At 51.9% G+C, this 27,293-nt stretch overlaps 12 protein-coding genes across 12 annotated transcripts; 8 read left to right on the plus strand and 4 right to left on the minus strand.

Moving 5' to 3' along the window:
* Window positions 1-12: 12 nt before the first annotated feature.
* Window positions 13-5,300, minus strand: LAESUDRAFT_746712 (uncharacterized protein). Its single transcript, XM_040911428.1, has 9 exons — window positions 4,506-5,300; window positions 4,233-4,456; window positions 3,136-4,176; window positions 2,581-3,086; window positions 2,387-2,527; window positions 2,045-2,339; window positions 1,690-1,992; window positions 737-1,634; window positions 13-685 (listed from the first exon to the last, which is right to left on the minus strand). Exons 1-9 carry the CDS (start codon window positions 4,954-4,956, stop codon window positions 324-326), a joined length of 4,221 nt encoding a protein of 1,406 aa, XP_040769570.1. The 5' UTR covers window positions 4,957-5,300; the 3' UTR covers window positions 13-323.
* Window positions 5,301-5,553: 253 nt separating this feature from the next.
* On the plus strand, window positions 5,554-5,778 carry LAESUDRAFT_719864 (uncharacterized protein). The gene has a single exon (XM_040907705.1). The coding sequence runs from the start codon at window positions 5,571-5,573 to the stop codon at window positions 5,751-5,753; it is 183 nt and encodes a 60-aa protein (XP_040769571.1). The 5' UTR covers window positions 5,554-5,570; the 3' UTR covers window positions 5,754-5,778.
* Window positions 5,779-5,891: 113 nt separating this feature from the next.
* LAESUDRAFT_719865 (uncharacterized protein) lies at window positions 5,892-6,186 on the minus strand. The gene has a single exon (XM_040907706.1). It carries the CDS (start codon window positions 6,165-6,167, stop codon window positions 5,949-5,951), a length of 219 nt encoding a protein of 72 aa, XP_040769572.1. The 5' UTR covers window positions 6,168-6,186; the 3' UTR covers window positions 5,892-5,948.
* Window positions 6,187-8,215: 2,029 nt separating this feature from the next.
* LAESUDRAFT_719866 (uncharacterized protein) lies at window positions 8,216-9,221 on the minus strand. Its single transcript, XM_040907707.1, has 2 exons — window positions 8,565-9,221; window positions 8,216-8,503 (listed from the first exon to the last, which is right to left on the minus strand). Exon 1 carries the CDS (start codon window positions 8,809-8,811, stop codon window positions 8,596-8,598), a length of 216 nt encoding a protein of 71 aa, XP_040769573.1. The 5' UTR covers window positions 8,812-9,221; the 3' UTR covers window positions 8,216-8,503; window positions 8,565-8,595.
* Window positions 9,222-10,469: 1,248 nt separating this feature from the next.
* Window positions 10,470-11,638, plus strand: LAESUDRAFT_808857 (uncharacterized protein; the record flags this gene model as incomplete). Its single annotated transcript, XM_040914099.1, has 4 exons — window positions 10,470-10,857; window positions 10,915-11,436; window positions 11,491-11,567; window positions 11,627-11,638. The coding sequence occupies exons 1-4, from the start codon at window positions 10,800-10,802 to the stop codon at window positions 11,636-11,638; spliced, it is 669 nt and encodes a 222-aa protein (XP_040769574.1). The 5' UTR covers window positions 10,470-10,799.
* Window positions 11,639-11,889: 251 nt separating this feature from the next.
* On the plus strand, window positions 11,890-12,804 carry LAESUDRAFT_808858 (uncharacterized protein). Its single transcript, XM_040914100.1, has 4 exons — window positions 11,890-12,059; window positions 12,118-12,459; window positions 12,510-12,577; window positions 12,639-12,804. The coding sequence occupies exons 1-4, from the start codon at window positions 12,002-12,004 to the stop codon at window positions 12,648-12,650; spliced, it is 480 nt and encodes a 159-aa protein (XP_040769575.1). The 5' UTR covers window positions 11,890-12,001; the 3' UTR covers window positions 12,651-12,804.
* A 507-nt stretch (window positions 12,805-13,311) lies between these two features.
* LAESUDRAFT_746716 (uncharacterized protein) lies at window positions 13,312-14,326 on the plus strand. The gene is made up of 4 exons (XM_040911429.1): window positions 13,312-13,491; window positions 13,550-13,855; window positions 13,915-13,985; window positions 14,047-14,326. The coding sequence occupies exons 1-4, from the start codon at window positions 13,449-13,451 to the stop codon at window positions 14,056-14,058; spliced, it is 432 nt and encodes a 143-aa protein (XP_040769576.1). The 5' UTR covers window positions 13,312-13,448; the 3' UTR covers window positions 14,059-14,326.
* Window positions 14,327-14,470: 144 nt separating this feature from the next.
* On the minus strand, window positions 14,471-14,988 carry LAESUDRAFT_746717 (uncharacterized protein; the record flags this gene model as incomplete). Its single annotated transcript, XM_040911430.1, has 2 exons — window positions 14,652-14,988; window positions 14,471-14,593 (listed from the first exon to the last, which is right to left on the minus strand). Exons 1-2 carry the CDS (start codon window positions 14,964-14,966, stop codon window positions 14,471-14,473), a joined length of 438 nt encoding a protein of 145 aa, XP_040769577.1. The 5' UTR covers window positions 14,967-14,988.
* A 196-nt stretch (window positions 14,989-15,184) lies between these two features.
* Window positions 15,185-17,237, plus strand: LAESUDRAFT_719868 (uncharacterized protein). Its single transcript, XM_040907708.1, has 6 exons — window positions 15,185-15,287; window positions 15,317-15,391; window positions 15,443-15,728; window positions 15,782-16,278; window positions 16,328-16,368; window positions 16,397-17,237. Exons 1-6 carry the CDS (start codon window positions 15,210-15,212, stop codon window positions 17,220-17,222), a joined length of 1,803 nt encoding a protein of 600 aa, XP_040769578.1. The 5' UTR covers window positions 15,185-15,209; the 3' UTR covers window positions 17,223-17,237.
* A 634-nt stretch (window positions 17,238-17,871) lies between these two features.
* LAESUDRAFT_746719 (acid protease) lies at window positions 17,872-20,609 on the plus strand. The gene is made up of 10 exons (XM_040911431.1): window positions 17,872-18,287; window positions 18,343-18,395; window positions 18,450-18,747; window positions 18,805-18,835; window positions 18,887-18,994; window positions 19,045-19,217; window positions 19,273-19,384; window positions 19,440-19,878; window positions 19,933-20,462; window positions 20,516-20,609. Exons 1-9 carry the CDS (start codon window positions 18,064-18,066, stop codon window positions 20,142-20,144), a joined length of 1,650 nt encoding a protein of 549 aa, XP_040769579.1. The 5' UTR covers window positions 17,872-18,063; the 3' UTR covers window positions 20,145-20,462; window positions 20,516-20,609.
* Window positions 20,610-23,134: 2,525 nt separating this feature from the next.
* LAESUDRAFT_710465 (uncharacterized protein) lies at window positions 23,135-23,923 on the plus strand (the record flags this gene model as incomplete). Its single annotated transcript, XM_040906769.1, has 4 exons — window positions 23,135-23,220; window positions 23,285-23,422; window positions 23,543-23,672; window positions 23,720-23,923. The coding sequence occupies 4 exons, from the start codon at window positions 23,135-23,137 to the stop codon at window positions 23,921-23,923; spliced, it is 558 nt and encodes a 185-aa protein (XP_040769580.1).
* A 619-nt stretch (window positions 23,924-24,542) lies between these two features.
* Window positions 24,543-26,787, plus strand: LAESUDRAFT_746722 (uncharacterized protein; the record flags this gene model as incomplete). Its single annotated transcript, XM_040911432.1, has 7 exons — window positions 24,543-24,650; window positions 24,882-25,327; window positions 25,619-25,748; window positions 25,997-26,144; window positions 26,179-26,244; window positions 26,271-26,275; window positions 26,323-26,787. Exons 1-7 carry the CDS (start codon window positions 24,606-24,608, stop codon window positions 26,785-26,787), a joined length of 1,305 nt encoding a protein of 434 aa, XP_040769581.1. The 5' UTR covers window positions 24,543-24,605.
* Between the last annotated feature and the right edge of the window lie 506 nt (window positions 26,788-27,293).

Raw genomic sequence — 27,293 nt, forward strand, 5'->3', positions numbered from 1 at the left:
CCTGTCGAGCTGCATTCTCTGTCTTGCAAATTGACCAGCATGTAAATCCATAAGGTAACATCACTACAATGATACAGGTGGCACTGGAGCTATATTACAGATAGTGACAATGACAGCGGACTCGGAAAGGAAAACGGTCTTTAAAGATAGCAACATATGTCAGACATAAGTACACGGAGAATGAACAACAGACGCGTGCCCTGGAGCTCATTGCCACAAGGCGGAATGCAGATCCAATATGCACGACGGTCATCAGTATATGTAGGCTGTCGTATAGGGTAGCGAAGATGCTCGCGAGATCGATGAGAACCGCATTCTCCACGTCATTCCGATTGATCTTGCATCGGAACGTCAGCGTCAGACCCACGCACTCCCCGTGAGCATCTGTCGGCCACGACGCTCTCCATATCATGTAGGAGTTTCTTTGCCGCTTGAAATTCGTCCATGGACATAGGTGAGACGTCTTTCCGCAAGTCGGTCAGCGCTCGTCTAAGAACGTTCAACCTCCCGGACGTGGATGATATCCTGGAGTAGTGGGTCTCTGGGTATATGGGGAGCTCCTCGTCACCTTGGCTGGATGGGATTACTTCCGACTCGTCGATGAGTGAATTGTGGTAATACGTTCGTACATAAGGTTTCAGTTGCTGGCTCTGCAACAGCGGCTTAGATGACACACCGCCCTGATCTTCACATCATGTTACCATACTGTGTGAAAGCAAACGCAAATGGAACTTACCAGGTGCATGCGAAGTATCTCGTTGAACGTGTTTCACCTCGTCGGGATCGACTTCTGCCTCCCATGTGGCATAATCGTCTGAGGGAGGCGATGATGCACTGTGGGCTTCAGCAGGATCTTCTGCATAATTGTAGATCGGTATCTCTGGACTCAGACTCTGGGGTCTGTGAGCTGGAGAAAAGTTTGGTGATTGAGACATTCGATTCCTTTGTCCTGCACCGGTTGGTGGCTCATCGGCAGTATGTCTGAAAGCATCAGGTCCCCGGACACTGTGGGAGCGCTGGTGAATCGTGTCCTCTGCGGAGATGACAGGTTGATGTTCGACTTTGTCACCAGCAATGTTCTCCGCGTGTTCTCTTTGTTCTTGTTGTGAAGCCGATGATAGTCGTAATCGCTTTGGACCCACTGTTTTCGAGTAGAGACTAGAACATTCCGCTCGAGGTCGGCCCTCGTCTTCCAGAACGCGCTTTTTGCCTTTCACTGACGTAGGAATTATTCTGGTACTCGAGTGTCCTACCCACGAAGGTCCAGAGCCGGATGCTTGACAATCTGGAGCACTAATTGAAGAGCCTCCAGGACGTATGCCTCTGTCGTCGGGCACGGTTGAGCTTCCCTTGCGCAGTCGCTGTAAATCCTGAGCGTTATTCTTGCCCGTCTCCTTCGTTGTAGAATCATCGTTTACGACTTCAGGCATAACCTTGACAGTCTTTGCCGAAACTATAGAAGATTCGTGCGCTGAGTGTAGCGTGGAGACTATGTTGCTGCCCAGATTCTTGCGGGCGTCAGTGAACTCAGTATCGTCCTCTGTCTTGCCACCTTCGTCTAGCGGTTGAATGTTCATGGTCGGGTGTTCCCGAGGCTGGCTCTCGTCAGCACCCTGAGTTTCAGGCACAACTTCCTGGACGACAAGTTTGCGTTGAGAATCGCACATGCATGTGATATTATAAACTCACGTCCTCTTCATTCTCTGGGTTTGTTGATTGTGAAGCATCTGAGACATCCAGAGGCACGCTGTCGCCGAAGACAACATGAAACGTCAACAAGACCTGCTTGATGTCGTCCGGAAGGATGCTGGTCGAAGAGCCTAATCCTGGCTGGATACGCATCCAGAACGTTCTGAAGGCGATGGGCCCAAGGGCTGGAGGGGGTATGCGACAAAATGCGGAGACGAAAAATGGTGCTAGAGAATGGAGGGTATCAACGGAAAACGGTAGTTCTCGCATGAGATCAAGGGCGATTTGATAAAGACGAACAATCTTAGGTGAGATCTTCAGCTCAAGCCATCGCTATGGTGCATTATACACTCACGATGTCATTGTACTCTTGTGCCAAGAGGATCTCGCTCTCATCGCGGATCCATACAGATAGACCATCGGAGATTGAACAGACTACTGATCCCAGCAGAGTCCGGGGACAACGCTGGAAAACCTGTGCGAGAAGTCGAAATATTTCAAGCACATTGTGATACTGCTCTTGTCGGATTCCATAAACGTCACTTAAAAAGTTGTCCACTTGAGCGAGCAGCTTGTCTGGTATAGTGTCTGTCTCATGGAGCTCGAGGTGAGATAACATGATAGGAATTGTATTAGGGTTCGAGAATGATCTGGAGGGACGTTAGTCAATCCTATTAGCCGAAACAGCGTCACTGACCGCTCAGGAGCTTCGGTAATATGTGACATTAATGTTCGCAGCACTTGAGCCGAATGCACTGATGATGCTTGAGCGCATTTAACGGCAATCTCAAGTAAGCGTTTCCAGATCTCCAGTTCGTCATTCGACATTGACCATGAGCTGAATCTATGTCAGACACAGTTTCGACATACAGGATAGCCTAAAGCACGTACCAAAGTGGAAACGAAAGTGTGTAAACCTGATCATGCCATGAAGGCTTCATGTCACAAGACACCCAAGCCGTCGCTATTCTGAACCATAAGTATCGCTTCAGGTCACCTTCAGTTTGCTTCTTCTGGCTTATTACTAGCTTATATAGCAGCTCCGTAGAACTCGTGCAAATCAGCGCAGCAGATAGCTCTCCCCAGCATGCTTTGGTATCGTCATCTTCCAGATCGAATTGTTGGCTGACCACCGCAAACAAGAGGGATTCTGCCATTCCAGCGAGCCAACTGGCAGCGAATACACTCTTCACAACCTTCCAGAGCTGGCTGACAAGCGTTAATGCGACACATTGTGACTTTGAGGAAGTATGAAAGACATCGTTTGATGTGAGAATCTCGTGCAAAGTGCTCAGCACTCGGCGCGATACATCAGGTACGGTCGTTAGGTGGCCATGCTCTTGAGTCAGTTGCGCCTGTGCTAGCAGAAGCGACTGCCAAGTCTGCATTAGATCCCCCTATACGCAGTGATAAGCACAGATAAGCAAAAGCGAAGAAAGGACTCACGGAGAGAACAAATGAACGCTCCGACGTATTGATCGATCTGCGCACACACTGCATCCAGATATCGAGCAATGCATCCCAATTCTGGATGATTTCCGCCTCAGTCAATTGTAGCAAAACAGTCACGTCAGGAAGAGCAAAGTTAGCTGCAAGAGCGTTCAACTGCTCTTTATTGGAATGCAGGATAGTGCCGTCGAACAGCTCCGCCACCAGAGTTTTAGGCAATCGGACGTGGTCCTGAACAGCAACGGAAGACGAGCCGATGGCGCTGGTAAGTCTGGCCAAAATCGCTCGACCCTGCATGTGCACAGGGTCGTCTTTATCATTCACCGAGGCATTAACAACTTCAAGCACCTTGGACAGTTCTCGGGCTTCGGGAGTCGTTGTGTGTGAGCGGCTAGACTCCGCAGCGGAATTCATCAGAGTGTCAATTAGCAAGATGGGTATTTCGCCGCGATGTTCCTGGTTCACGAATTGGAAGGCTCGGTGCGTCCGGTCAGTCGATATCCCTTTACGGCGCTGGGTTGATTCCGCTTGTTGTTCGATGTGAGATAGCGCCCAGACAAGACACCTCCAAACACATCGATGTAAAAATGTGGTGATGAGCCGCTTGGGATGCGCAGACACGTTCAGCAATTCGATGACGAGCTGCAATGTGGGCTCATGCGTGAATGTGTTCTCTTCTGACAAGGTTATGATGCAGGAAAGGGTTACAAATGCCCACGGCTGTCTATATCCTGCAGCGTCTTTTCCAGACGTTTGAATCGTCCGCGCGAGAAAGTCGGAGAGGGGTCGAGGTCCCTTCAGTTTCTTCGCTGCTGCTTCAATGAATGTAGACACATGGTATTTGATGACGTTGCGAACATGTTCGTAGGACGAGCTCATACAGGATGAGAGCGCGAGAACATATGCGCCTAGAGCATCTGCCGCATGAGTTTGCACACGTGTGGAGGATGAGAGGATGCCAGCTAATACGAGCGGCAAAATGTTGGCGAACGGATTGAGGAAGACAGAAGCGTGCATTCTCATTAGATTGCAGAACATCTATCAAAATTGAGCGTGAATCCCCTTATACGATATTCTCCGAGTGGCAGACTGACCTTGAGACCATCAAGCACACAAATCTCGTTGCCAGAACGCTCCATTGCGCTTTTGCATACAGATGTCAATTGTGAACGCCTCGCACGTAGGGTCGCCACGGGAAGTCGCATACTTGACAAAGCCAAATATGCCAGAGCACGTATCTTCTGCTCACTTGGAATGGGCAAGAAATGTGCAGAAGCAACTTTTGAGACCAGATCGAGGAGTTCAAATATGTTAGCTTCTGTGGTCCTGTCAGTCATACGCCTCGGTTATAGATGCAGATACCTTGCCTGATAGCAATGAGGACAAAGCCGGTAGTCGAAGGATGTCAGATAGTAGATGCAGTGCGTGTTGACAGACCAGAGACATGTCTTTGGCGTACTTTATGTCTTCTTCACGATAGTTAGCTTCCAATGTGCTTGCAGATTGCTCAGTCAGTCTGTCGCTTTGGGACGAATCAGGGATTGGTTCGACTGATGCACAATGGATGTCTCTCCGAAGACATTTGACAATGACATCTGCATGCTGCCCAAGGAGATCTAATGAGGGAGCAAGCCGCCTATCGTTAGGCAAGAATGGGAATATCATCTTCAACCTTGCAGAGAGCGTATTGTATGCCTCAGCAATGTCATGATAGGAGAGATGATCGCTGCTAAGTGATGATTGCAAAGTGGCTAACGGCCCTCTGTACAGGGAGACGATCCTTTTGCTGTCCAGACGCGGCGTTGAGTCCGATGTCATTTGAACAGGTTTCGAAGTCTTTGATGGGAACAGAACAGCCGAAGAAAAAGGAGGGGAGAGGGAGGGACAGGTATAGAGAGATCTATGATCTCTTGAGTTCGATGGCCGAATGGGATGCTGCACTGGAGGTCATCAAGCGGCCATATCTCATCTTGAAGTTGCTGGATGCAACATTTAGTGAGATTGCCAAGTATTTTCTGCTACAAGTTCGAGGGTGGCGGCACGGACCGGGATAGTAATAGTGGCCAAGTTGAATTAAATGAGCCACATAGATCCTTGCAGGTATCAATCGGCGTCGGCCACTACACAACTTCAGGTTATGCAGGAGGCCCGAGAAGAACTGGCTTATCGATTTTGCCGGGATTTGGACAACAGTGAGCTCTGTGCAGAACGAGAGACAGGAGGAAATCTTTAGTTACGGTGGCAATCCCCACAGTTTCTCAAAGTTAGCGCCCTTGTGCACAAGCGCCGGCATCGCGGCATCAGGCGCGGTCACGTGAGTGACGCGCTCAGGATTCAGCGCCACGCGGCGGTTGTACTTGGGTGAAGAGGCGTCAAGCGCCGGTTCCAAATGACAACGATGCCAACTGTATTCGCAGGGAATAATATATTACATGTTAAGATACATCTACACTAAGCCGTGGAAGGCTTCTTCCATTTCATCTCGAGAACCCGCCCAGACAACCGGTCCTTGTTCCGTCGCCGCACTCGGTCTACCGCAGGGTAAGTCTTTGATTCGCCAAGAGACAAAAACATCGCCGACTGTCTGGGTGCGTGCGTTGTCGAAAACGAGGTAAAGACATCCATCATCGTGGAAGAAGCGTTGTCGGTGAGGGCAGCTCCAGCGAGTGCAAGAGACGCTGCAGATGTCATCGAACGAGAAACCTCGGCCCTCGTACTTTCTCCTCGCGGGGAGTGCGTTACCGGTGATGGTGGGCGAGCAAATACCGCGATGTTTCAGAACATGTGTGGGATATGCGGACAGGATAGCGTCAGCGGAGATCGCGTTCAAGATGATAGTCAACCAAAAAACATAGCGGGTAGAAGGCCGACTCGTTGTGGCTACGCATAAGATCGACGCGGATGTTTGATCCGATGATTCGAGCTATGCGGTCCATTCCCTGGTCAGACCAGGGATACGGATGCTCCTCATTCTCCTCGTCCGATCTATCGATGACGGCTTCGACCGCGTAACCCGGTAAGTTGCTCATGTAGTCGAGTACCACATCTCATTGACTGTGTGGCGTGTAAAGATCGTAGTCGTTCGGCTGACACGAAGCGTCGACGAGTAGCAGTCTGGCAGCAGCGGAACCGGATAGTATGGTGCCGTGGGGAGAGATGACAATGTATGTGGATCCGAACGTGGATTGGAAGGCATCTGATCGACCGATGGACTGCATACGCGAAAGATCGTAAACACCCTGGAACAAAGCCAGCAACGATGCGCAATAACATCCCGCAAAACGGTGTCTGCGGTCCAACTGCCGGTAGGGGGGGCGAGACCATGTGAGCGAGCCATGTTGGTAAGCGATGTAAAGTCAAACTAGCGCGCAAGATCAATCAACGGCATATCGACAAGTACATGGTCAGTATCGACAAAAGCCATACCTATACCGCAATCGACGATGCCGACAAACATATACGCTTGCAAGCCTGTCCACGGCAGCCGTCCACTGAAAAGCAGAAGCTGGTCCAACAGCTGACGATCAAAGATGCAACACCCGTCAGAGCTGATGGAACGAAATCCATCATCTACAACGTCAAACACTGCAACAGTGGAACGGCACTCGAGGCCACACCGATGTTCAAGCAGAGCGCTTTCCAGTCCGTCTAAAGTGCACGTACGCGGACCACGTACTATACAATGCAGGAGAGCAACATCCTTTAGATGTTGAAAGGAAAACCGTCGAGCAATGAACGATAACGGAACGTCCACCGCAACGGATCTAACATTCATTGACCATGATGAATCCTGCAAGGCCGCAAGTTGGACACCCCCAAACGTGAAAGAGGGTACAGCGATAGCAGATGGGAAGACCCAAACAACACCGAATAATCCTGAAGGTCCGTAGAAGAACACACACAGGAGCGGTAATGTGCACCCCCCATCAGAGGGGTTGTATGACCATGAAAGCGATGCGACCGCGCAAGCTTTAAACCGTCGACCGACGACGGTGAACGACGTAGCCAACGCAAGAACTCGTGGCAGCGATGAAAAGTATAAATACCTGAAGTGAAAATTACACATGATTGGAAAGGCCGCGATTATGAATGTAATTAACGTACCGATAAGCGCAAAGAGATACAACAGTGACGCAACAACACGCAACGCCTTGCAGCATAACGAATATGGCCATGAACCGCGTTCAGTCAACATCGTATCTGGAAAAAAGTACGGTTAATAAAAATAAGGTCAACGCGGTGATGAACAAAAATACCGTATAGTGTCAATGCAGTAGTGAATATTACAGGGTAGCTGACGTGCAACAGGAGTAGAACGAATGGAAGAGGATAGGAGAGCGGAACGACAGGGCGACGGTGGCGTGTGCATAAGTTACGTAACAATAAATTACGTAATCTGCAACAAACGCGTCACGTGTTCACGTGACCGGCGTACTGAAATAGCCAAATTGGTCATTTGGAACACTGCGCCGCTCACTTGTCTGCCACTACCAACTTTCGCACAAAACAATATTCGCACAGGACAACTTTCGCACAGGACTCTCTGAAATTATTCACCGGTAGTTAACTCGATTCCGCACATTCAGCTAGTTTAAGGCCGGCAGCCCCTCTAAAAATCCGACAGCAACTACCTTTCACAAAGTGATGATTACTTAAATAGGCCATTAGATTCCAAGTTAAATAAATCATCCAAACCAGAAACGGCATCACTCCACTCTGTGCAGATGTGTGGTCTGCTGGTCCAAACAAGGTCTTGCAAACACGGAAAGACCAACCTAGGTGATAATCTCACTTGTACGAGCAATGTACTTATCGGATAAGAACAGATAGCTATGCCAAATGACCTTGACAGAGGTCTCGCTAATGAGAACTTTGGAATGAATACTATCTGATACTGAATTGCGTTGCATCCGGAACCCTCCTCAGCGTGTATGCTAATTCTCGACAACAGTCTGATGTCACCTCAATATCGACAAGACACGTTCGCATGCAACGATTTTATTGATGACATGGCTGCATTATATCAGGCGCGACCACGTTACGCTGCGTATAGACGCTCCAAACCGGTCGATGAGGACGTCTGGAGATATACCCGTAGAGATAGTGACGTGAGGAAGGGTTTGCAACAGACAGAACGTGACAAAGCTTCGGTTATGCTCCAGGATTCGGCGGAAGTGCCCATCACGAAAGGAAGCGGATGATATCAACAGTGCGTGTTGACTCCAGTGCGATCCCCCAAAATCCATTGCGCATCGATCGGCGAGCAAATACCGACGATTGACACTCCCAAACCCTTTCCGTAGGTTCCTATCGATATTTGACGTCATTGCCTTCACAGGAGCCGTATCCTGATGTTCACGACGATCTGTGTGAAACGTACGATGAGATGTTTGTCATCGCCTAGCGGCTGCGAACAGGGGGCTCACCTTTATGTCCGCTTCTGTCAGAAACTAATTATCATGACCGCGAGCGCAACTCCTCCTGCTCGGCTTCCTCATCGCTACTGTCATTGTTCTTCTTGCACTTGCGGCCGGCATACACGTTGCTCGCTTGACGATCCGGAAGTTCGACCGATTCCTCATCATCGGAAAACTCAGCCCATAGACTCTCTTGATAAATCTCCTCGATTTCGCGGTCGTGCTTGTCTAGTGTCTCCTCCGCCACTAACTCCATCGTCGTTCATAGACTCCAAGGCGCGAGATTAGGACATATGTGAGGTCGCCTCCTTTGACTGAGGAACCCCGACGGCGGAAGAAGATTAGAATGTGGATGACATACGGATTAATTATCGGAGGGTCGGTGCTGCGATGTAAAGAATGGTGAGGGAGAAGGCCCTGTGCAACGTTTGGGGACTCGTTTATGGTGTCTTCCTCGTCTTCTTGCGCATCTCCGTCCGCATTGGCCCCATCCCTACTATCTTCATCAGCATTTCCCTCACTTTAACCAAACCGACGTAAGAGGCATTTATAGTATTCCTGCATCCTCGACTTCTCGTAACCCATCAACGCAAGAGTACGCTTGACATCCGGGACGGTAACATTCCGCAGAACGTCAGAGCGTTAGCAGGTTTGACGTCGACTTCGTTTCTGAAGCAGGCGAAACGGAACACTACCCAAACAGACACTCACTCCACCGTCGCGAAGGGGAAAACCCTTTTGTCCGTGCCTTCGCCGCCCGTTCTTGTTCCCGTAAGACAATTGCGCGATGCGTGAGCTCCGTGATGAATTGGACGACAAGTTCACGTAGGATGTGCACTAATTCCATCCAGATATACGACCCAACTTGTTCCGAAACGTCGTGTAGACTAGCGTACCACCTGAGAAAAGGAGCGTAATGTTGTCATGTTCGGTCGTCCGGTTTGTTTTTCGATGACTATACAGGACAGCGGGGACAAATACCGCATCAACTTTGCGATACCACCGGGATGGAGGAAATCAAGGCCTTCTCGATGCAACCTCTCCTCGTCCACCGCGCAGTCTTCCAATTTGTTGCAAACCAAGCGTGGAAGAACTTTGTTAGGAGATCCACGATCGAGTGCATAACAAGCGTCATGTCGGTCTTTTCTCTCGCACCGTCGCGGAGTATGCGTTTCGTCGCGTTCAGTGTGATTGGATCTAACTCGCCCCCAATCTCGTTTGAGCATAGCGAGCCAAGACGCTTCCTCCTTTTTGCCCTTAAAATCGAATTGAGTTCTCGGGTTTCTTCCTGGAGCGCTTGTTCCAAAACGCTTTTCTCTAGATCCACATAGAAGTCAGTAAGTCCGGCAGCCCTTCGCTCTTCGAACTCGAAGATGCGATCGGAAACTTCCATCGCGGCGGGAACATCCTTCCTACTAATTTTCGTGGCACTTTGTGTCCCGCTCTCGAATAAATTGAGGTATACGCAGACATCGGCGATTGCCTTTGCTCTGCTATTAGTCGACTCTGAATGGGAGTGCACAGAAAGCGCATTGAGGAACGCGCCCTTTTCATTGCTAGTCCAGTATGCATGTGGCGGGCTCAGCAGTGAGTGAGGTTCGGGACCAGCGCTGGACCGAAAGCTTGCTTACTAAGCAGGCGGACGAGAAAGAGACGCGCTCTTATCGCGTCTCTTCTCCTTGCCACGACCTCGCTACCGCTTCGATATTTTTCATCCACCCACCACGTCTGGTGGCGATGTAGTCGTGCCCCCTCTCCTACGGCACTCCACGCTCGAGAACCCGCGGATCACCCGGATCACAGGCCAGCGAATTAGGAGCCTGGCCACACGGGTCCGGACCCCGGAGACCGTTGATCCGGACTGCGAGCACCCTGTCCGCGCGGTGACGCGTACCGGCCCAATCCTTCCCCACACACTGTCAGTCCCAGCCAAGAAATTCGGCTGGAAGATTCGGCTGAGGGAGACTTTCACAGCCAGCGCCACAAGCACGTGCGCTTGCGAGACCGGTCCAAAGTAGGCAGGTGGTGTATTTGGACCTCTCGCCGCAGCCCAGCAGAGCCCAGCCGGCCACAGCTGCTCACATTCAGCCACAACCTCCGCTTTATATCCAATCGCTGCGTCATATTGCATCATTCAGTCCCCGCCGTCGATCCATATAAAGCGCCGCCGTTGCGACCATGTTCGACCTCTTGATCATACCGACCAACCCCTCTATATTCACCGTCCTTGATTAAATTTACACCATGTCCTCTTCTTATGGAACCACGCAGGGTCAGAACACCTCTCAGACGTACAATGACCGTGAGCGTTGATTCTTCGTACTGCGCCGCGCTTGTCTGCTAATACGATCTGCTGAAGCCAACAAGGTCGGCTCTACTACCACCACTACTGGAGGCCTGCAGGGCCAGAGGTCCGACGTCCCGTTAGGCAGCGGTCAGCACGAGCATGGCCTCCGAGGCGAGCACGAGCATGGCCTCCGAGGCGAGCACGACCAAGGTTTCCGAGGTCAGCACGACCAAGGTTTCCAGGGTCAGCACGACCAGAGCGGCAGACAGTACACCGGTGGCCAAGGTGATAGAAAGACCACTACCACCACCACCACCGATACCACCACGTACACCACTGGCGGTGGCTTCGACGAGACCAGCGGTCAAGGCCGTCAGGGCGAGCAGGGTGGCAACTTCGACGCAAATCGTGGCCAGGGCTACGAGGCCAACCGCGGCCAGGGCTACGAGGCTAACCGTGGCCAGGGCTACGAGACCAACCGTGGTCAGGGCTATGACGCCAACCGTGACCAGGGATACGACGCCAATCGTGACCAGAGCCACGATACCACCACTCAGCACACCACCAAGCCGACCCTCGGACAGCGCCTGATGGGTATGTGATGCTGCGTCATTGAGCTCACTGGATGCTAACAATGATTGCATTCAGGCCACTCCGACAAGACTACGACTACTGGTGGCGAGACGAGAGGCGAACACGGGATAGAGAACCGTGGACAGCGTCCGGTACGCATTCTCATGGTCAGCTTTGGATTGACGCTAACGGATTGTACCGCAATGTGCAGACCGACTTCTAAATTCCCGGACGTCTAATCACGAAGTTGTTGGCATTGTTGCGATGTATTTGTATCTCCGAGCTTATGTAGCGTATTCTCTAACAAATCATTAAATGCCATTTATAAGCACCGCTTCAGTGTGAGCACGAATTGGGACATTGGAGCCCTGCTCATATTCTAAGCCACAGCTCCACATTCATGTCCACAACGCGTCATATCCATAACGCGTCATATCCTCATCATGCAGTCCACTAGCTCACTCCGCCCTAATCCCTGAATCCTATAAAGTGCGTTGTTGCGACCAGGTTTCTCAACGTCGCCTTCTTGATCATAACTACCAACGCGCTCTGAAATATTCACCGTCCTTCAGCCAATCTACGCACAATGGACTCTTACGGAAATTCTCAGGGTCGCAACAACGCTCAGTCATGGGACAATGACCGTGAGTGTTGATCCTTTGCACTGCGTCGCGGCTTGTCTGCTAACACTATCTGCTGAAGCTAACAACTTCGGCTCTACCAACTCTGGTGGAGGCTTCCAGGGCCAGGACAGTCAGGGGCTCGACAACCAATTCGGCAGCGGCCAGCAGGGCCAGGGCTTCCAGGGCCAGGGTCAGCAGGACCAGAGCGGGATACAATACGGCGCTGGCCAAGGTGACAACTACGGCAGCTCTGGAAACCCGAGCGACAACACCAGCAGCAGCACATACTCCACCGGTGGTAACTTTGGCGGTGCCAGTGGCCAAGGTCGCCAGGGAGGCCAGAGCGACAACTACGACGCTGACCAGAGCAACCAAGGCAGTCAGGGCGGCGGCAAGCCTTCCATGACCCAGCGCATGATGGGTATGTAGTGCTGGGCCGTTGAGCTCTGTGAACGCTGACATTGGTATCAGGTAACGTCGAGAAGGCTGCTGGCAAGGCGACTGGCAATCAGGGGCTACAGGACAGTGGCGAGCGGAAGGTGCGCTTTTACATGGGTTTAGACTTGAATCGACGCTGACGAAACGTAACGCAACGCGCAGACCAACTGGTAGATAAAAGAATGTCTAGTCATGAAGTTATTAGCAACGTTGCCGTGTATTAGTATCCGCAGGCTTATGTAGTGTGTTCTCGAGTAAACCCTTATTGTCACTTGTAAACACCCCTCAGCCAACAACGAAATAATGTACACATTGAGGACGTTACCGCAGCATCAGCCTTCACGAAGGCTTGGAATTTCTCTTAGACCGAAAGAGAAGGCGTCTGTCGAAGTGGGCTGCGACGACCTGGATAGGCTATTTCGGTGCAAAACGCATGCTCGTGGTTGAATATCATTGAACGTTGAACGTTGAATGTTGACGTTGGACAATGGTCGTTCCTCATATCCAGACCTCTAACTGTATGGCAGTTCAAGAACGTTATTATGATAAGACTTACAAAGGCCATGACGTCGAGTGCATTGAGTTTTTCGAGCGCTACCCTTCCAGTGGTTTGTGGAGCACGAAGCATCCGCATAGGAAGGAGATGTCTTCGAATTCGCACTCCAAATGGCGTCTTTATCAATTTGTCCTGTGCATTTCTGTCATGACCGTCATGCAATGCAGTATGACCGCTTCGAATGGCGAGCTCGAACGAGCAACCCCATAAGCTAATCTTAGCAGGCACGCCATTGACCCTCATGTCCACCCTTCTGATCATCAGAAGTCCATCGCGTCATGAACGTGCATCGTTAGCGCGTGGAGATCTGCCTCGACCCGCAGCGGTGAGGTGTATATTTATGGCCTGCGCGGCTCCAGAATCTCAGTATTTGAATAAATACTCGCTCGTACCTCACGCCCATACTGCAACCCATCATGAACAACGATAACCCCCAAGGCGAGAACTGGAACAACGGCCGTTCGTTGATTGTGGCCATCTTGATGAGGATAGTACGCTAATGCGCGTCTCCGTCTAGCCAACAACTTCGGCGGCAACCCAGGCCAGGGAGGTCCTGGCGACTTCCAAGGTCAGGGATTCCAGGACCCGAACCTTCAAGGTCAAGGAGGAGGTCCCAGAGGCCAAGGCTTCGGCTTTCAAGACCAAGGCTTCCAAGGCCAGGGAGGCAACTTCGATAACAACTCCGGCGGAGGACCAGGTAACTTTGGCGGTCCTGGCCCGCAGGGCGGTGACTTCCAGGGAGGCGGAGGTTTTGGACAGGGAAACTTCCCCGGCGGTCCTGGCGGCCCTGGAGGAAAGCCCTCGTTGGGTCAGCGCATCGAGGGTATGTGGGCACGAAGATCACGTTCTTTTGTTACCACTTAGCTGACCATTTCCTTGTAGGCGATGTTGAGGAAGTGGCAGGGAAGGTCACCCGCGATCCGAACCTAGTGCAGCGCGGTGAGGAGAAGAAGGTCAGCCTCAACCGTCGATGAACTGCTGACCCGAACGACTTACATATCTCTCTTACTCTAGGATGGCTGGTGAATGCGTCACGCATTCATGAATACCAGGCGAATCCCTGTATGATTTCACGGATTATATGACGGGCCCGAGCTCTCAGCTATCGCTTGTTGTACGATACTGTGTGACCTTGGATACGATGGAAATGAGTGGCTCTCTGGAACGGGGTTTTGTCCGAGCAATCGAGGAGCTCTCATAGCTCACGTAGTTTGCGATGGACTCGATTGCTTCAGAATCAGAGTCTGCGGATTTCCAAACTGCCCCAGCGGTTTTATCAACGGCTATTGAAGCTTATTGAAAACGATGGTCGCGGGTCATGATTGAGTGTTGAATAGAGCACTAACAAGCGCCAGGAACGGACTCGTACTTCGCTCCGTGACGCAGCTGCGACACAAAACCGTGTCGAACCATCTTCAGCTTGTAATGATTCCTGTGTTCATTGGTCTTTTCCATAGATACGGCTTGTTCTCGTTCTCATGTCGCAAAGCAAGCCTCGCAGCGAGTCGTTAGAAGCCACGAATGCAGTGAAGCTTTCGTCGTAATAAGCGACTCCACGGTTCTGTCCACGCATCATTGCTGCCAAGCGCCATCGCTTATTTCCTTGCGGGCACACGCACCTTGCCTATGGGAATGAGGATGATCTCCATGCTGCCCTTGTAGGGCTTCGTCAGTGGCCGGCCCTCCAAGTAGCTCACGATGTTTGGCGCAGCGACCGCGACGTGCACGGGGTACTTCTGTGCCTGTTTCTGCTCGTTGCAGTCTGTGATGTCGCCGATCGCAAACACGCCGGGGTGATCCACGACCTCAAAGGTGGGCTCGACCCTCATGAGGCCGCGCTCATCGAGGACGTCCGCGCCGAGCGACGCGATCCATGCGGTGTTCGGGCGAGGGCCGAACGTCACCACGATGAGGTTTGCGGTGGGTAACGCCATGCCGCTGCGCGTCGCGAGTCCGATGCCGCCATATTCTGGGACATAGTCCGTGAGTTCAGAGAAAACGCAGTCGATGTTGCGCGCCCGCACACGGCGCTCGACTTAGGCTTATTTTCCCCAGAACGGATGGCCAGGCAACCAGAAAAGATACCTGTAAATATGTACAAATACGTCAAACGGATGTTCAATTCAAAGTCGCACCTCGACTGGAGGCCCACTATCACTATCCACTCGCTGTTCGTTATGACGACAACTTTGAATATACCTGTTGCCATTGTTGACTTCTTCAGAGATGGCAGTGACCCATTCCTCCACCCAAATGTCCTTGGGTATCCATCAATCCTGAAGAGGCAACCATAGACGATATTGTTGACGAGGTCGCTAAAGACCAGAAAGTTTCAACATCAGTTGTCATCTTATGGAAGGTTTGTCACCAATGTATTCCCACCTATTGCGTTCGCTAATGCCTGCAACAGCCGAAGGAATTGCTCAAACAGCAGGACAGAGGAAGGCTCCCCCAGCTCCTTAATGACAATGACAATGAACTCGGACGCCTCTGCGACAATATTACAGACAAAGGCGAGGAACGCTGCAGCGACGAGCTTTCTCTTGGCGAGTTACCGCGTAGTGCCAAGCTCCCCCTTCTTGTGGCGCGAATTGACAAAGAGGCAGAGAATCAGACGTCGAAGAGAAAGAGGAAGGATCTGGTTGATGATGCAGAAATGGATGAGGGCCGTGATGAGGTATCACCATTGACCAAGCGTACGTCACATTGAACTGTCGTTCTCACCAAACACCCTGATGTCATCGTGCAGGTTTCAAGAAAACGATCAACACAGAATTCCCTAGCCCTTCCGTTGCTGCGGAAGCGCAGAATTATTACGATTTCCAGAATGGAGATACTCCTTTTCTTGATGGCCGGTGTGCTTCCGAGCAGCCACTTGTCCCGGCACCGATCGTGATATATGATCCTATCTTCCCTACCTTCATTGCGGACCTCAGTGGCTCGGAGCCAGTGGACGATGACATGATGCGTCGAACGCAGGAGTTTATGGTGTTGGTGTCGGAGATACACGTCGCGGAGAGAGCGCACTATGCCTCCCACTGCGAAGCGCTCAAAGGGATTCTTCAAAGCGCCGTCGAGAGCATTGCCCCTCTCAGTGGGTCAGCATCCGAGCACATCATCCCGTACGTCCGAGAAACAGAGACAGCTGCACTCGCCATAGTAGAGGAGAAGGCCGGAGTAGGGAAAAGCGGAGATGCTGTCGCTCAGGCTGAATTCTCTTATCGTCTGTACTGGAAGGAACGCAAAGTGCGTATTGTGTTCCGTCTATGACTCCTCCGTCTCACAATTTTTGCAGCATTTCGCCGATGGCAGTTTTTTAACCAACGTTTCTCATCAGTTTGATGGGACCCTATCTGTCCTTCAGCGCCGCCATTTGGACCACTGATATAATTGTGCAGCCTCTCGCCTCGGGGCTTCTCTGGCTTGGTTCCCCTCCATTGATTAGTGACTTCGAGGTCAAACGGATCGCGCGTATGTTTATTGCACTGAGGAAAGGCTTGGAGTCTCTTCGCCACCGATACCAACAACTTCTTTTTCCCCCTCCTGATTTGGGAAAGCGATTTTTCCCGTTGGCATCTTCCTTCCCTTACTCTGGCAAAGTGGTCTACTTCAACTATGAGAAGTATCTCAAGGCGAACGACGCATCATGCCTGGTTTTCTCTGCCACATTGGACGATACAAACAAAATAGTCGACGAGCGACAGGTGGCTGTCAAGCGACTGGTTGTCAAATTCGTCGAGCAGTATGGCGAGGATGCGCATAAAGTTCTCGCAGAGAAGGGTCTTGCACCAAAGTTCTATTACTGCGGCGACATCTGGCACAACAACCCTGTGGCAAACAAGGGCTGCGGCCCACGCAAGATGGTCGTGATGGAGCACATAGAGGGTGAACGTGCCACGTTCGCTGACTGTGTCAAACATAAGAAGACGCTGTCCGACGCGGTCAAGCTCCTCCATGGCCAGCAGATGGTCCACGGGGATATTCGATTGCCGAATATCCTGATCACCGTCAATCCCGATGCACCGGTCAAGCTTATCGACTTTGACTGGGCTGGCGTTCAGGGAAAGGCGAGATACCCGGGTAGATTGTCCAAGATCATTCCTCGGGATTGGGAGTCGGTGAAAGACTATGGGCTGATTGAATATCGCCATGATAAGTTCATGTTGGAACGTCTTCTCGGCCACTCGTAGATGTGAAACCAGCACAACTGTAGTTTCATCATTGCTGGATGGATGTTGTCTGTAGTGCATTTGTTTTGGAGCTTCGTGTCACTGTTGATTAGCGACTGATGGGTGTTACGTTGTGTATGCATGCAGCTGAAATACCTTCTACATCGTTTTGCTTTCGTCATTTCTGCATAAATTGTAACAGGGAACGCTTGAGACTCTGACAAGAAGGCTCGAGAGAAGCAGTCCTTCGGCGTGGTTGTAGACATGAGGAGAGAATACCTTGGTGTTCAAACACCTGTGATATGTGATTCGACAACATCCTGGATGTCATGCGAGCAATATATGACTCCGGTCTGAAGCTTTGAATCACTGTCGGTTCACTGCTTGTGGGCGTCACGTCGTTTGATGAAACGTATATGCCAACCAAGAGAGCACTGTACTCAGCAGAGCTGAAGCATCATTTGGGATGCATAACTGTTCTCGGAGTTGAGCAAACATATCTCGATGAGTAGCCGCATAGGCCAGCGGCATCAAGGATCAATGTGGAAGACAGCGACTTTCCTGGCTTGAATGATGGTGTATCACCTCTCCCATTGGGCATAATGCGGTGCGGTTGCACTGATATGTCAGAAAGTATGATGATTGGCTGATGCGGCATCGTTTCCGAGGAGATCACACACACTGCGGTGATGGTAGCAACCGCCCTGCCGACACTTATGTGCACACTGCGAATGGCTCCAATGAGCCTTCGAGCCGCTGTTCGTCCTACACACGAGAGGCGGCAGACGTTTCGTCACTCTTCATGCTTTCAAACTGATACCTGCGCAGGCGCATTTGTTGATTGCTTACAGTCGGATTCTCCATGTTCAAGGCGCGGGCAAGCCTTCACTCTCTTCTTTTCCTTGTTTCTTTGTCTCTAGTCTCTTCTTTCCCTGTGAGACGTCCGAGGGACTGGATTGCAAGAGATGCAGAGGATGGTCGAACAAGAAGTATCACTCTTCCCTTGCAGGCGAGGAAAGTGGCCAAACGTGCATATGTCGAGGATCTGCTTGCCGGAGCAATAGGACTGGGAGACTATCAAGACATGTGAGTGGATGCATCGTGTCATTCTACACTCCCGCGAACTCGAATTTTTGTAAAGGGTTTACACTGTCTCTGTCCAAATTGGAAACACGACAACCACGTTGAACCTCGGTATGTCCTCCATCTTCCAAATTCAACAACAGCTCTGATGCCTTACTTCAACAGACACAGGATCGAGCGATCTGTGGGTTATGTCCACCGGCTGTGATACGACCGTTTGTCAGGAAACAACCTCTATTGCCTATTCAACTTCTGGGATGACCTCTACTGGGGCAAGCGTGAACTTGACGTATGGTGACTCGACCACAGGAACCTATGCTTCAGGTCCCATCGGTCTGGACACTGTCACACTAGCTGGACTTTCGATGAACGACCAGCCGTTCGCTGCCGTGGATAATACAGATAATTCTGCTGTCTTGAATGGTGGTGCTGGGATCATAGGCTTAGGGTTCCCGAGCGAGAGGTAAGTCACCACTCGGTTGAACTACGATGCAGAGATTGACACATCTTTCGCATGCAGCTTCATCGAGACGCAGCTGACAAACGAAAAGGTCGGATCAGTAGGCAAAATCAGATGCACAATGCTCTAACATCCTTCACAGTTCAACAATCCAACAACGACGGATGACTTTGTTTCCCATATCAGCGCATACGGGCCTATAGTCTCCAGACTCGTTGCTGCCGGTGAAATCGACCAGCCACTGTTCGCCGTAAGCAATCACGTCTCCTCGCGTGCACTATAGCTGAGTATCTTAGACAGGTTACTTTGCAACGAGACACGGTAGATGTTAGTGGGAAAGGCCAGCTTACCATCGGCGAGCTGCCCGATGGAGTAGAAAACGCCTCCATTACTTGGGTGCCTGTACGGCTGTACTCATCCGCTGATGGTGGACTCAGTGCCCCGACTTTCGCATCAGACGAGGTCTATCCCTTGTGAGCATAGGAAATTCTCGTCGGCTATATGCCCCAGTTTACCACGCAATCGCAGACGATGGGAGGTTCCTATCGACAATGTCTATCTGGACGGAAAAGTGCTGGCAAACTCGACAATTGCACCTGACGGTGTCACGACATCGTTCATCGATGCACTGATTGACACTGTACGTCTCAAGCTACCCTTCTGCCTCTCAGACATCAGACTGTTTACTCTACCAGGGCAACTCGCTGATCCGCGGCCCCCAAGACGTCGTCAACAACATTCTGAGCACAGTGTCCCCAGCCTACGCAGCAGACTCGAGCGCCAAAGCCACCCTGCCATGCACAGACGCACACACTCTGGCTTTCGAGATCGGTGGCAAGATGTTCTCCGTCGACCCACGCGACTTCGTCTCGCAGAATCAGACCGGCAATGCGACCGAATGCGTCGCGAGCAGCGTAACGTCTACCGACCCTCCAAGCCTTGGGTCGCTTTTCAGCTGGAGCCTAGGCGATCCGTTCCTGAAATCAAATCTGGCGGTGTTCTACTATGGTAACCTGACAAATCCCTCGGTGGACCCTCCCCGAATTGGATTCATGTCAATGGTGCCGAGTAATGCATCAGAGTTGCTCGATGAAGCTGTGAGCAAGGCGGAGAAAGACGGTGGGGATTTCTCGAGTGAGTGGCTACTGCTCGTTTCTCTACAGAATGCTGACGTCCTACCTCCATCAGCGACATTGGATGTTGCACCCACGGCAAGTACGGTGGTCGACATTCCTGTAACAATAACGTCGACTTCCTCCGGTCAATCATATAGTATGACTGCAGCGGACGTTTCAAGTAAGAACAGCTCGTCAGCTGCTTCTTCCACCTCAAGATCGATAGGATCTCTGTTGTTCTGTGTCGTTTTGGTGGTATCTACCTTGTTATCTGGTACACTCTGAATCTAGCGCTTTGTAACGTCTGCGCTGCTGTGACATCTTTATCACAGCGTCCCTTTCTAAGATGCGCGCAGCCTCTGCCCTATAAAGTCCTGAAAATAGCGCAATCTAGGAAAGAAGTCCGAGAGGACTCCAGTCAGGATGAGTACTTTGCTGTCTTCGATATTGGTGATGCTGGAAGTGCCCACAGATAAAAGAATGAGATTGGGACAGCTGAAATCCCTCTCCCAGACGCTCCTTTTCGAAGATCCCTTCGAGTTCCGCTACGTTGGTGTTGATCTTGAGTCCCAAAAGCTGCAGGTGGGGACAATGTTTGAGAGGGTAATGCTTGGCGTGTCCGCGTGCCTTCTACATTCTAATCCTAATGTCCAAAGGTCATAGACGAGGCCATGCAATAGTTAGGTCCTATTAGAATGCTTTATCGATCTGTACAAGGCAGCGGATCTCGATCTTGTGACCTTCTATGTTTCTGAGGGCAAGGAGGGATCCGAGCGCGTCAGAGGTGAAGAGACAGTCACGACCATCGCGGCGACTTCCAAGTTCTGATCCAAATGTGATGTCGCGGAGCAGAAAATGAAAGCGGCCCTTGGACAGTGCGATCATCAATTGCTGGATTTTAAATGTTGTTGGAAAGACCAGAATTACAGGGCGCAAGAGCTGCGGTCGAAGCAATTCGTACGAGATTGATGAAGGGTGTACAGGCGGATGGGAGGCTCGCCTGCACCAACCATGTGCCGTACCACCGGGAAGACGACTTCAAAATTGGGCAGGAGCGCATTGAGTAGCATCGGCGACATTTGTTGGCGAGGCCATCGCCCTCGAGAGCATAGGCCGGTAAGGTGAAGAATGTGATGGCCAGGCCTTTCTGCAGTGGATATGATATTGACGGCGTGGGAATGTCGTGGAAGCGACATGATCTCCAACATAAGGGAGGCAAGCTCGCGGACTGTAGGGCACGTAGTGCTGACATGCTGCAAATACGGGCACTCATGCTTGTAGTCCCGCAATGCACGTTCAATCTCGGCAGCGATGTCGTCCTCCATGATGGCGGGAACCTAGATAGATACGTCGTAAATGTTCATGTTCGGGCCCATCATCAACGGGAGATAGGGCAATGTTACCCTCCGGATCGTCGCGCGCCTGATACCACCCAAGCCGCCGCAACCTAGTAAACGGAGTTGAGCACGGCTTTTACTGGTACAGAATTTGATGTGCGCTACTGTCCAAATGCTTTCTTCATAGAACCGTCGGTAATGAGGTGCAGGCATCACTAATCGACCTGACGAGAGCAACGTAGCTCAAAAGTATCAGCCAGTCGTCCACTTTGGGTAGACCGAATGTTTTCTGTCATACTTCTCGGCGGACGAAGCAGAAAAAGACGCATATAATGCCCACCAGAAATTTCAATGTTCGTCTTCAGGATAGGTCTCCTCAGCCCAACACGGCTTGGGGAAAAGTCGGGTCAGAGCCACAGAGTCGTTTACTCGCATCAAAGGAAGTCGAGCACAAGTTCTATGCCATTCGCTTTGTACTTTTATTTTCTTATCACGCGCGGGGGTTGGAACGAACGGCATAAAGTTCGTGGAAGCCCTACGCATCCTAATTAGCCCGGGCCTCGCAAGTGTGACTTGCCCTTGCATAGGATCGTTAGAGAGCCAGTCGAAAGTTGTCACAAGAAGCTCCGCAACTGTGAAGAGCCGATGCATTATCGACAGATATGCACAAACGTTTGACCATGCATATCGTCCTACAGCGAGCTTCCAGGAAGGTCCCTTGCGTCTTGTCTCCCCTAGGCAGACCTATGATATGTCCATCAGGAAAATGTCACTTTTTCTTTTTTGCTTCTTTTTATACCTTTTCCTTACAAAAAAGGCGGAAAAGAAAATAATGTAGAAAAAAGCGTGAGGATCGGCTTGAATAAGCCTTATCTGCTTCTTTTTGAGCATGCTTTCTGATCAGAAAGTTTGTGAAAAGTCCGTTCAAGGACAAAAGGTTAGAGAATCTGCCTTTGGAATTTCCTGATAGGCTTCCGGGCTTTTGTTCCTTAAATGGACTTGATGACAACTTTTTGGGCAAATCAGTGTTGCCAAGCGTCGTCAAGGCCATGAGAAAGTGAGGAATCAGCCGATCCTCACGCTTTTTCTACATTGTTCTCTTTTCTGCCTTTTTTGTAAGAAAAAGGTCCCAAAAGAAGCAAAAAAGAAAAGTGACGTTTTCCTGATGCTCCCTTTTTGAGCGAGGGAATGACAGGAGATATAACCTTGCGTCACATTTGATGGACCAGCTTACCGTACTCGATCCTAGGATTATAGTTGCAAGTCCCTTTCCATTTGAGCGGCAGGTACCCTTCCTCAGCGGGGTGGTACTACCGGACATTCAATGTGTCCTTTATTTCAAATTCTACACAACACCTAACTTTGCAATCCGTCTGCCGTGACTACTTCCGTCCACCACCACCACCACCTACATACCTGATTACCGTTGTCTGTCATACTTGCAGCATGCGGGATATTAATCATATTAACCCCCCTCCCCCCGCCAAAAAAAAACCGCGACCACGTGATCCGGCGCGCTCAAGGCGAATTGGCGGTCGGCGAACAACATCGATTGCATTTTGATCACTCCAAGTCCGTGTATACCGAACTTGCAACCACTTCACCTATCTCAACCCGGGATGACCCCTCAGTTGACGAACAATAGCCGGACGACTCGGCGGCCTCTCAATCTTCTGTAAACTGCACACTCCATCAGACCATCCGATAATAGTATACGCGTCTATACTTTTCCATTGCGAAGTGCTTGATCCCCACAAGCTGTCCTTCCCGAAGGTGGTCATCCTCCCAATTTATACCTCATCCTGAGACCTGGAGTAAGGCGGTACCTAGCCCGGGATCCGTCCATTGCGCTTCGCCGCAATTCTCAGATCATTGCAGCCGTCGCGCAGTCGGTAATCGGATCGAACCGCATACAGCCTCCTGAAACGCATGCATAGCATGTATTCTTGTCGCATTGCGGACGCAAAAAATGCGAACAACGCATACCCGCGGTTCGATAAACAGGAGACAAGAGTCGGCACGGAGTGAGTGGTAAGACCAATCTGCCTCATCGCATCCGTGCTCTATAACCCGAAAATGTCAACGTAGATCCAGGAATCAGGACCGGACGTCCCCACCCACTCTCCGCACCCGCCTCACCCCGCGATTCCACCGAACGTCGATGCGGAATATTGGACTTCTGGCGGCCCACTTCCCACACGGCGGCATTGAGCACCAGATAGGAAGGTAAACAAGCTACGAGCACATCGGAGGGGTCATGTCGGGAAAATGTCCGCATGAAGCCAGACAATCCCTTCGGGCTCGCTCATTCCGGACGGAGCTCTCTCTGAGTCCATAAACGAGCAGGGACGATCGCGGGACTGGTCATCACCGCCTCAGGCGCCGCGACAAACCGGTCGACTCGGGTAACAATACGGCCACACCAGGCAGGCTCCACGCGCAACACCGCGGAACATCTGGACTGAGCGAGACACCGGTAAGCACGGATGCACGGACGCGCTGACAGGCGTTCAAACGTCTTAGTACAAGGTCTCCGTCGCTGTCAACACCCATAATACGAGCGACCGGCAAGTGCCTGGCGCGTCTGCGAGAGACGCGAACGATAAGCCTTATGAGGCAAGAATATCTACCAGACGGGGTCACAAGCGCGACGCATTGCACATGGAGCAGGATCACAGGGCGCCGGAAGATGACCAAGAACATACCGCTAGTGCCTCGGACAGATAGATCTTTGATGATGACAGTTTGTCGACAGTAAGATGGCGAGTACATCTATCACGTCGAGAGGGTGACTGGAGATACAATCATGAGAGCGGCAGGCATTCACTCAGACACATAGCGTAAGCCGCTATTTCAGTTTGATGGACGACTGACATACGAAGTGGCAGATTGATGAGTGAACAGTCGCGATTCGAGCTGTTTCATTTGCGCGCAGCAGCAGCGATGACATGAAGTTACTGCAATTGCACATATGCAAAATACAGGCTGACCATCGGCCCTGACATCAATAAACCCATGTAAGGGCTCTTATGGCTCTGAACCATCCAGGATAGTAAGTCACGTCCCTGCCGCCAATAAAAGACAGACAAATGCTCACCAAAGGCTAAAGCGCCATGCTCAAGCGCCATGTAACAGCCGACCGCGCTCGGAGCGATGATTCGTCGCAGCCTTGCGACGATTCAATTGACCACCTCGAGCGATCGAATCGCAACCGCTCTATTGCACCCACCCCGCCTGACCTCCCCACAGCCGATACACAAGATGGGATCATCAAAAACCCGGGGTCGCGCGGGAGCAAGCTGCACGACCACGATGCGCTAGCCATAAAAGCCATAGCGCGCCACTCGTCCAGTCTGAGGGCCACGACGCGACCGCATCTTGCCGGGGCGACTGTCCCGTAGCCGTATTGATGGCCGATATTGCGCGCTCTGCGGAGCGATGTTGGCCGACGACGGTCAGTACCCGGAACAGAATGTGGGTGCTCACGCAGATGCGCACGTACCTACCAACTGTGCAACCGCCGTGCCCTTCGGGCGTGACAGCAATGTCACCCACAGAAAGCGTCTGCGCCGGCTTGATTAATTCACTCTACGGCTGCGTTGGTCGAGGCAAACGACGGTCGAGGCTGCGCTGGGCCACACAAATTTCGGGGAGAACAAACCTTCGACGACACGCTTGACTGCAGCACACACTGAAGCCGTCAAAGAGTCTATTCTTGCACGGCAAGAGCCCTCCGCCCAACTCCTCGTCAGGAACACGTTCAATTGAACGAGCAGGCCACACGGCCTCCTTCTCAGTGACCCCCGAACGACAGCACTTGCGACAGCCGGATCAACGAGAGACTTCTCTACACTCCACCGCACATTCACCAAACACAACCGTGACATGCGGAAGTGAAGCTCGCAGCAACACACGACACCGCACACCTCACCGGCTCGCAAGTGGCACAGCCGACCGTCGCTCTCCACCCCACGCCGCCGCGACCACCATCATGCACAGCCCACGGACAGCAGAAACGCGGCAACTGCCGTCGCTAAATGTGCATATAGGAGTCAGCGCAGATGATTCATCCAAACAGATGGGCCTGAAACGCAGTGCCGCGTTGACCGCGATATCTGAACGTCTGAACAAGTAAGCAGACTCACCTTTGCGGATCACGACGGCGCTCCCACTGGCAGAAGCGGCAGTCACCCGTCAACGCGAACAAGGTCCGCCGCCGTCGTCCTCGCGGGGTGAGCGGAGGTCCGCGGAGTCTGCGAGCGCCGTATTCATGTCGCATTGTATATTCCATACCACCTGTACGGGACACCACGTTCTTCGATCCGCATACCTATGCACCCTGCCTGAACCGTCTCTCTGTCCTCAACGGCTGCGGAGGACATTCAACAGATCCCGTTGACAAATACTGGAAGACGCTGCTAGCCACTATATCACGAACAGCGGGCTATTTCAGCTCGCGGAGCGAAGGGGGCCATGGCCGGGCATCACACGCGCGGGGTTAGCACGATATACACGCAGGGAAGGCATCAGTCATACTAGCTCGCTCCCGAGCGTGCGTCTCCCCGCATGCACCCCAGCGCCGATCAAACTCTATGCTTACGTCTCGGAAAGCGACGAAATAGAGCGTCTGCGTCTGCGCTCGAGTCACTGTCACGGTCACTAGGGGAGTAGATTCAATATTCGCGCTCTTCATACCTGCACGCAGCAGCGAGGACTGAAGTACTGACGTACGATGATCATTTGCGCGATAGGGGCACCTCTCTGCACTCGTCATGCATTCATGCAGACATCACGCCGCAGCGATCGACAGCGGGAATCCGGGGCAAGGGGACAGATATCGTTCGATGGATATTGGCTCGCGGTGACTCCGCCGCGCGTCTCCCCGCACGATCCCCGCATGTATGCGGGGTAAAGGGGCGTCCATTCATTCGAGCCATACGAGGAATAGGTTATATCCGTGCAATGCTGCGGAAATAACATAGCATGGTACGGCAGCGGTTACTGCGTCATCAGACGGAGTGGAATGAGACAGAACGTTGACGCGATACGTGCGTGCGCGTAAGTTGTTGCTCAGGCTCGGTGAGTTTTCCGCCCTGTGTAGTCCCTTCACATGGACGTGTCACCAGATAGACATTAGTGGCCACACATGCGCTGGGATGTGTGACAGCGCCGCTGCTGCAAGGGGCCACATGACCAATTGCCGTGTTGCTCTGGTACCATGTCGTGATACCTCCGACAGCCGGCCTGGCCAAGGACGAGAGCCGACATATCCGCTGGCCGCCCCCGTCACGCAGCGAGTGTCACGACGCACCGGTCTTCTAGCTGAGTGGCGTCCTTCCGAGCGCGATGCGTCAGGAAGCACCATCGTGGGCAGAATGAGACGAGATTGGATGCGGAGATTGGGGCAACGAACGCGAATCCGCGCTGCGGCGAGTGCAGAATCAAATCTGCGCCACTCACGCTTGGGATCTCAGCGTAGATCAAGAGCACGTCGAGCATTCGCACGCATGACCGACCCATCGCACCAAGACACGACAGGAACGGAGACACGCACACACACGACAGGGACGAAAATACCACGTCCAGTCTAGATTGCGCGATGTCGCTGTCAACTTGCAGGTCAAGTGGGGCTGGCGAAGGGGTCACGCGGGGTGGCATAGCGATGAGAAAAAACGCACAATACATCCGTCGCACGACGGCCGAATTTGCTTTTGCTCGGCGTGAGCGCGCTCTGAAGCGACTCCACGAGATATCCTTGGATGAGGCACCGGTAGCGCAAAATTGCCTGTGCGAGCGCGTTGCGGCGAGCTTGCGGCGAGCATGCGGCAACATGGATGGATAAATACTGTACCCTTTCGACCATAGGTTCGTGGGGTGTTACACATGATGCTTTGAACTGGGCCGGACTTAGCTCAAGACCCCCTGTGAGCTGGACAAAAGTTCAGTTCAGTTCAGTGCTCAATTGTGTGGAAGATGCAACTGGTAGGCATTCTGCGAAGTTCAGGGAACGAGCGCTAGACCGAACGCTGGCTTACTAAGCAGGTGGACGAGAAAGAGACGCGCTCACCTGACAAGGTGTCGCATCTATTCTCCTTGC

The sequence above is a fragment of the Laetiporus sulphureus genome (genome assembly GCF_001632365.1).
Source record: "Laetiporus sulphureus 93-53 unplaced genomic scaffold LAESUscaffold_2, whole genome shotgun sequence".
In the NCBI taxonomy this organism is placed as follows: domain Eukaryota; kingdom Fungi; phylum Basidiomycota; class Agaricomycetes; order Polyporales; family Laetiporaceae; genus Laetiporus; species Laetiporus sulphureus.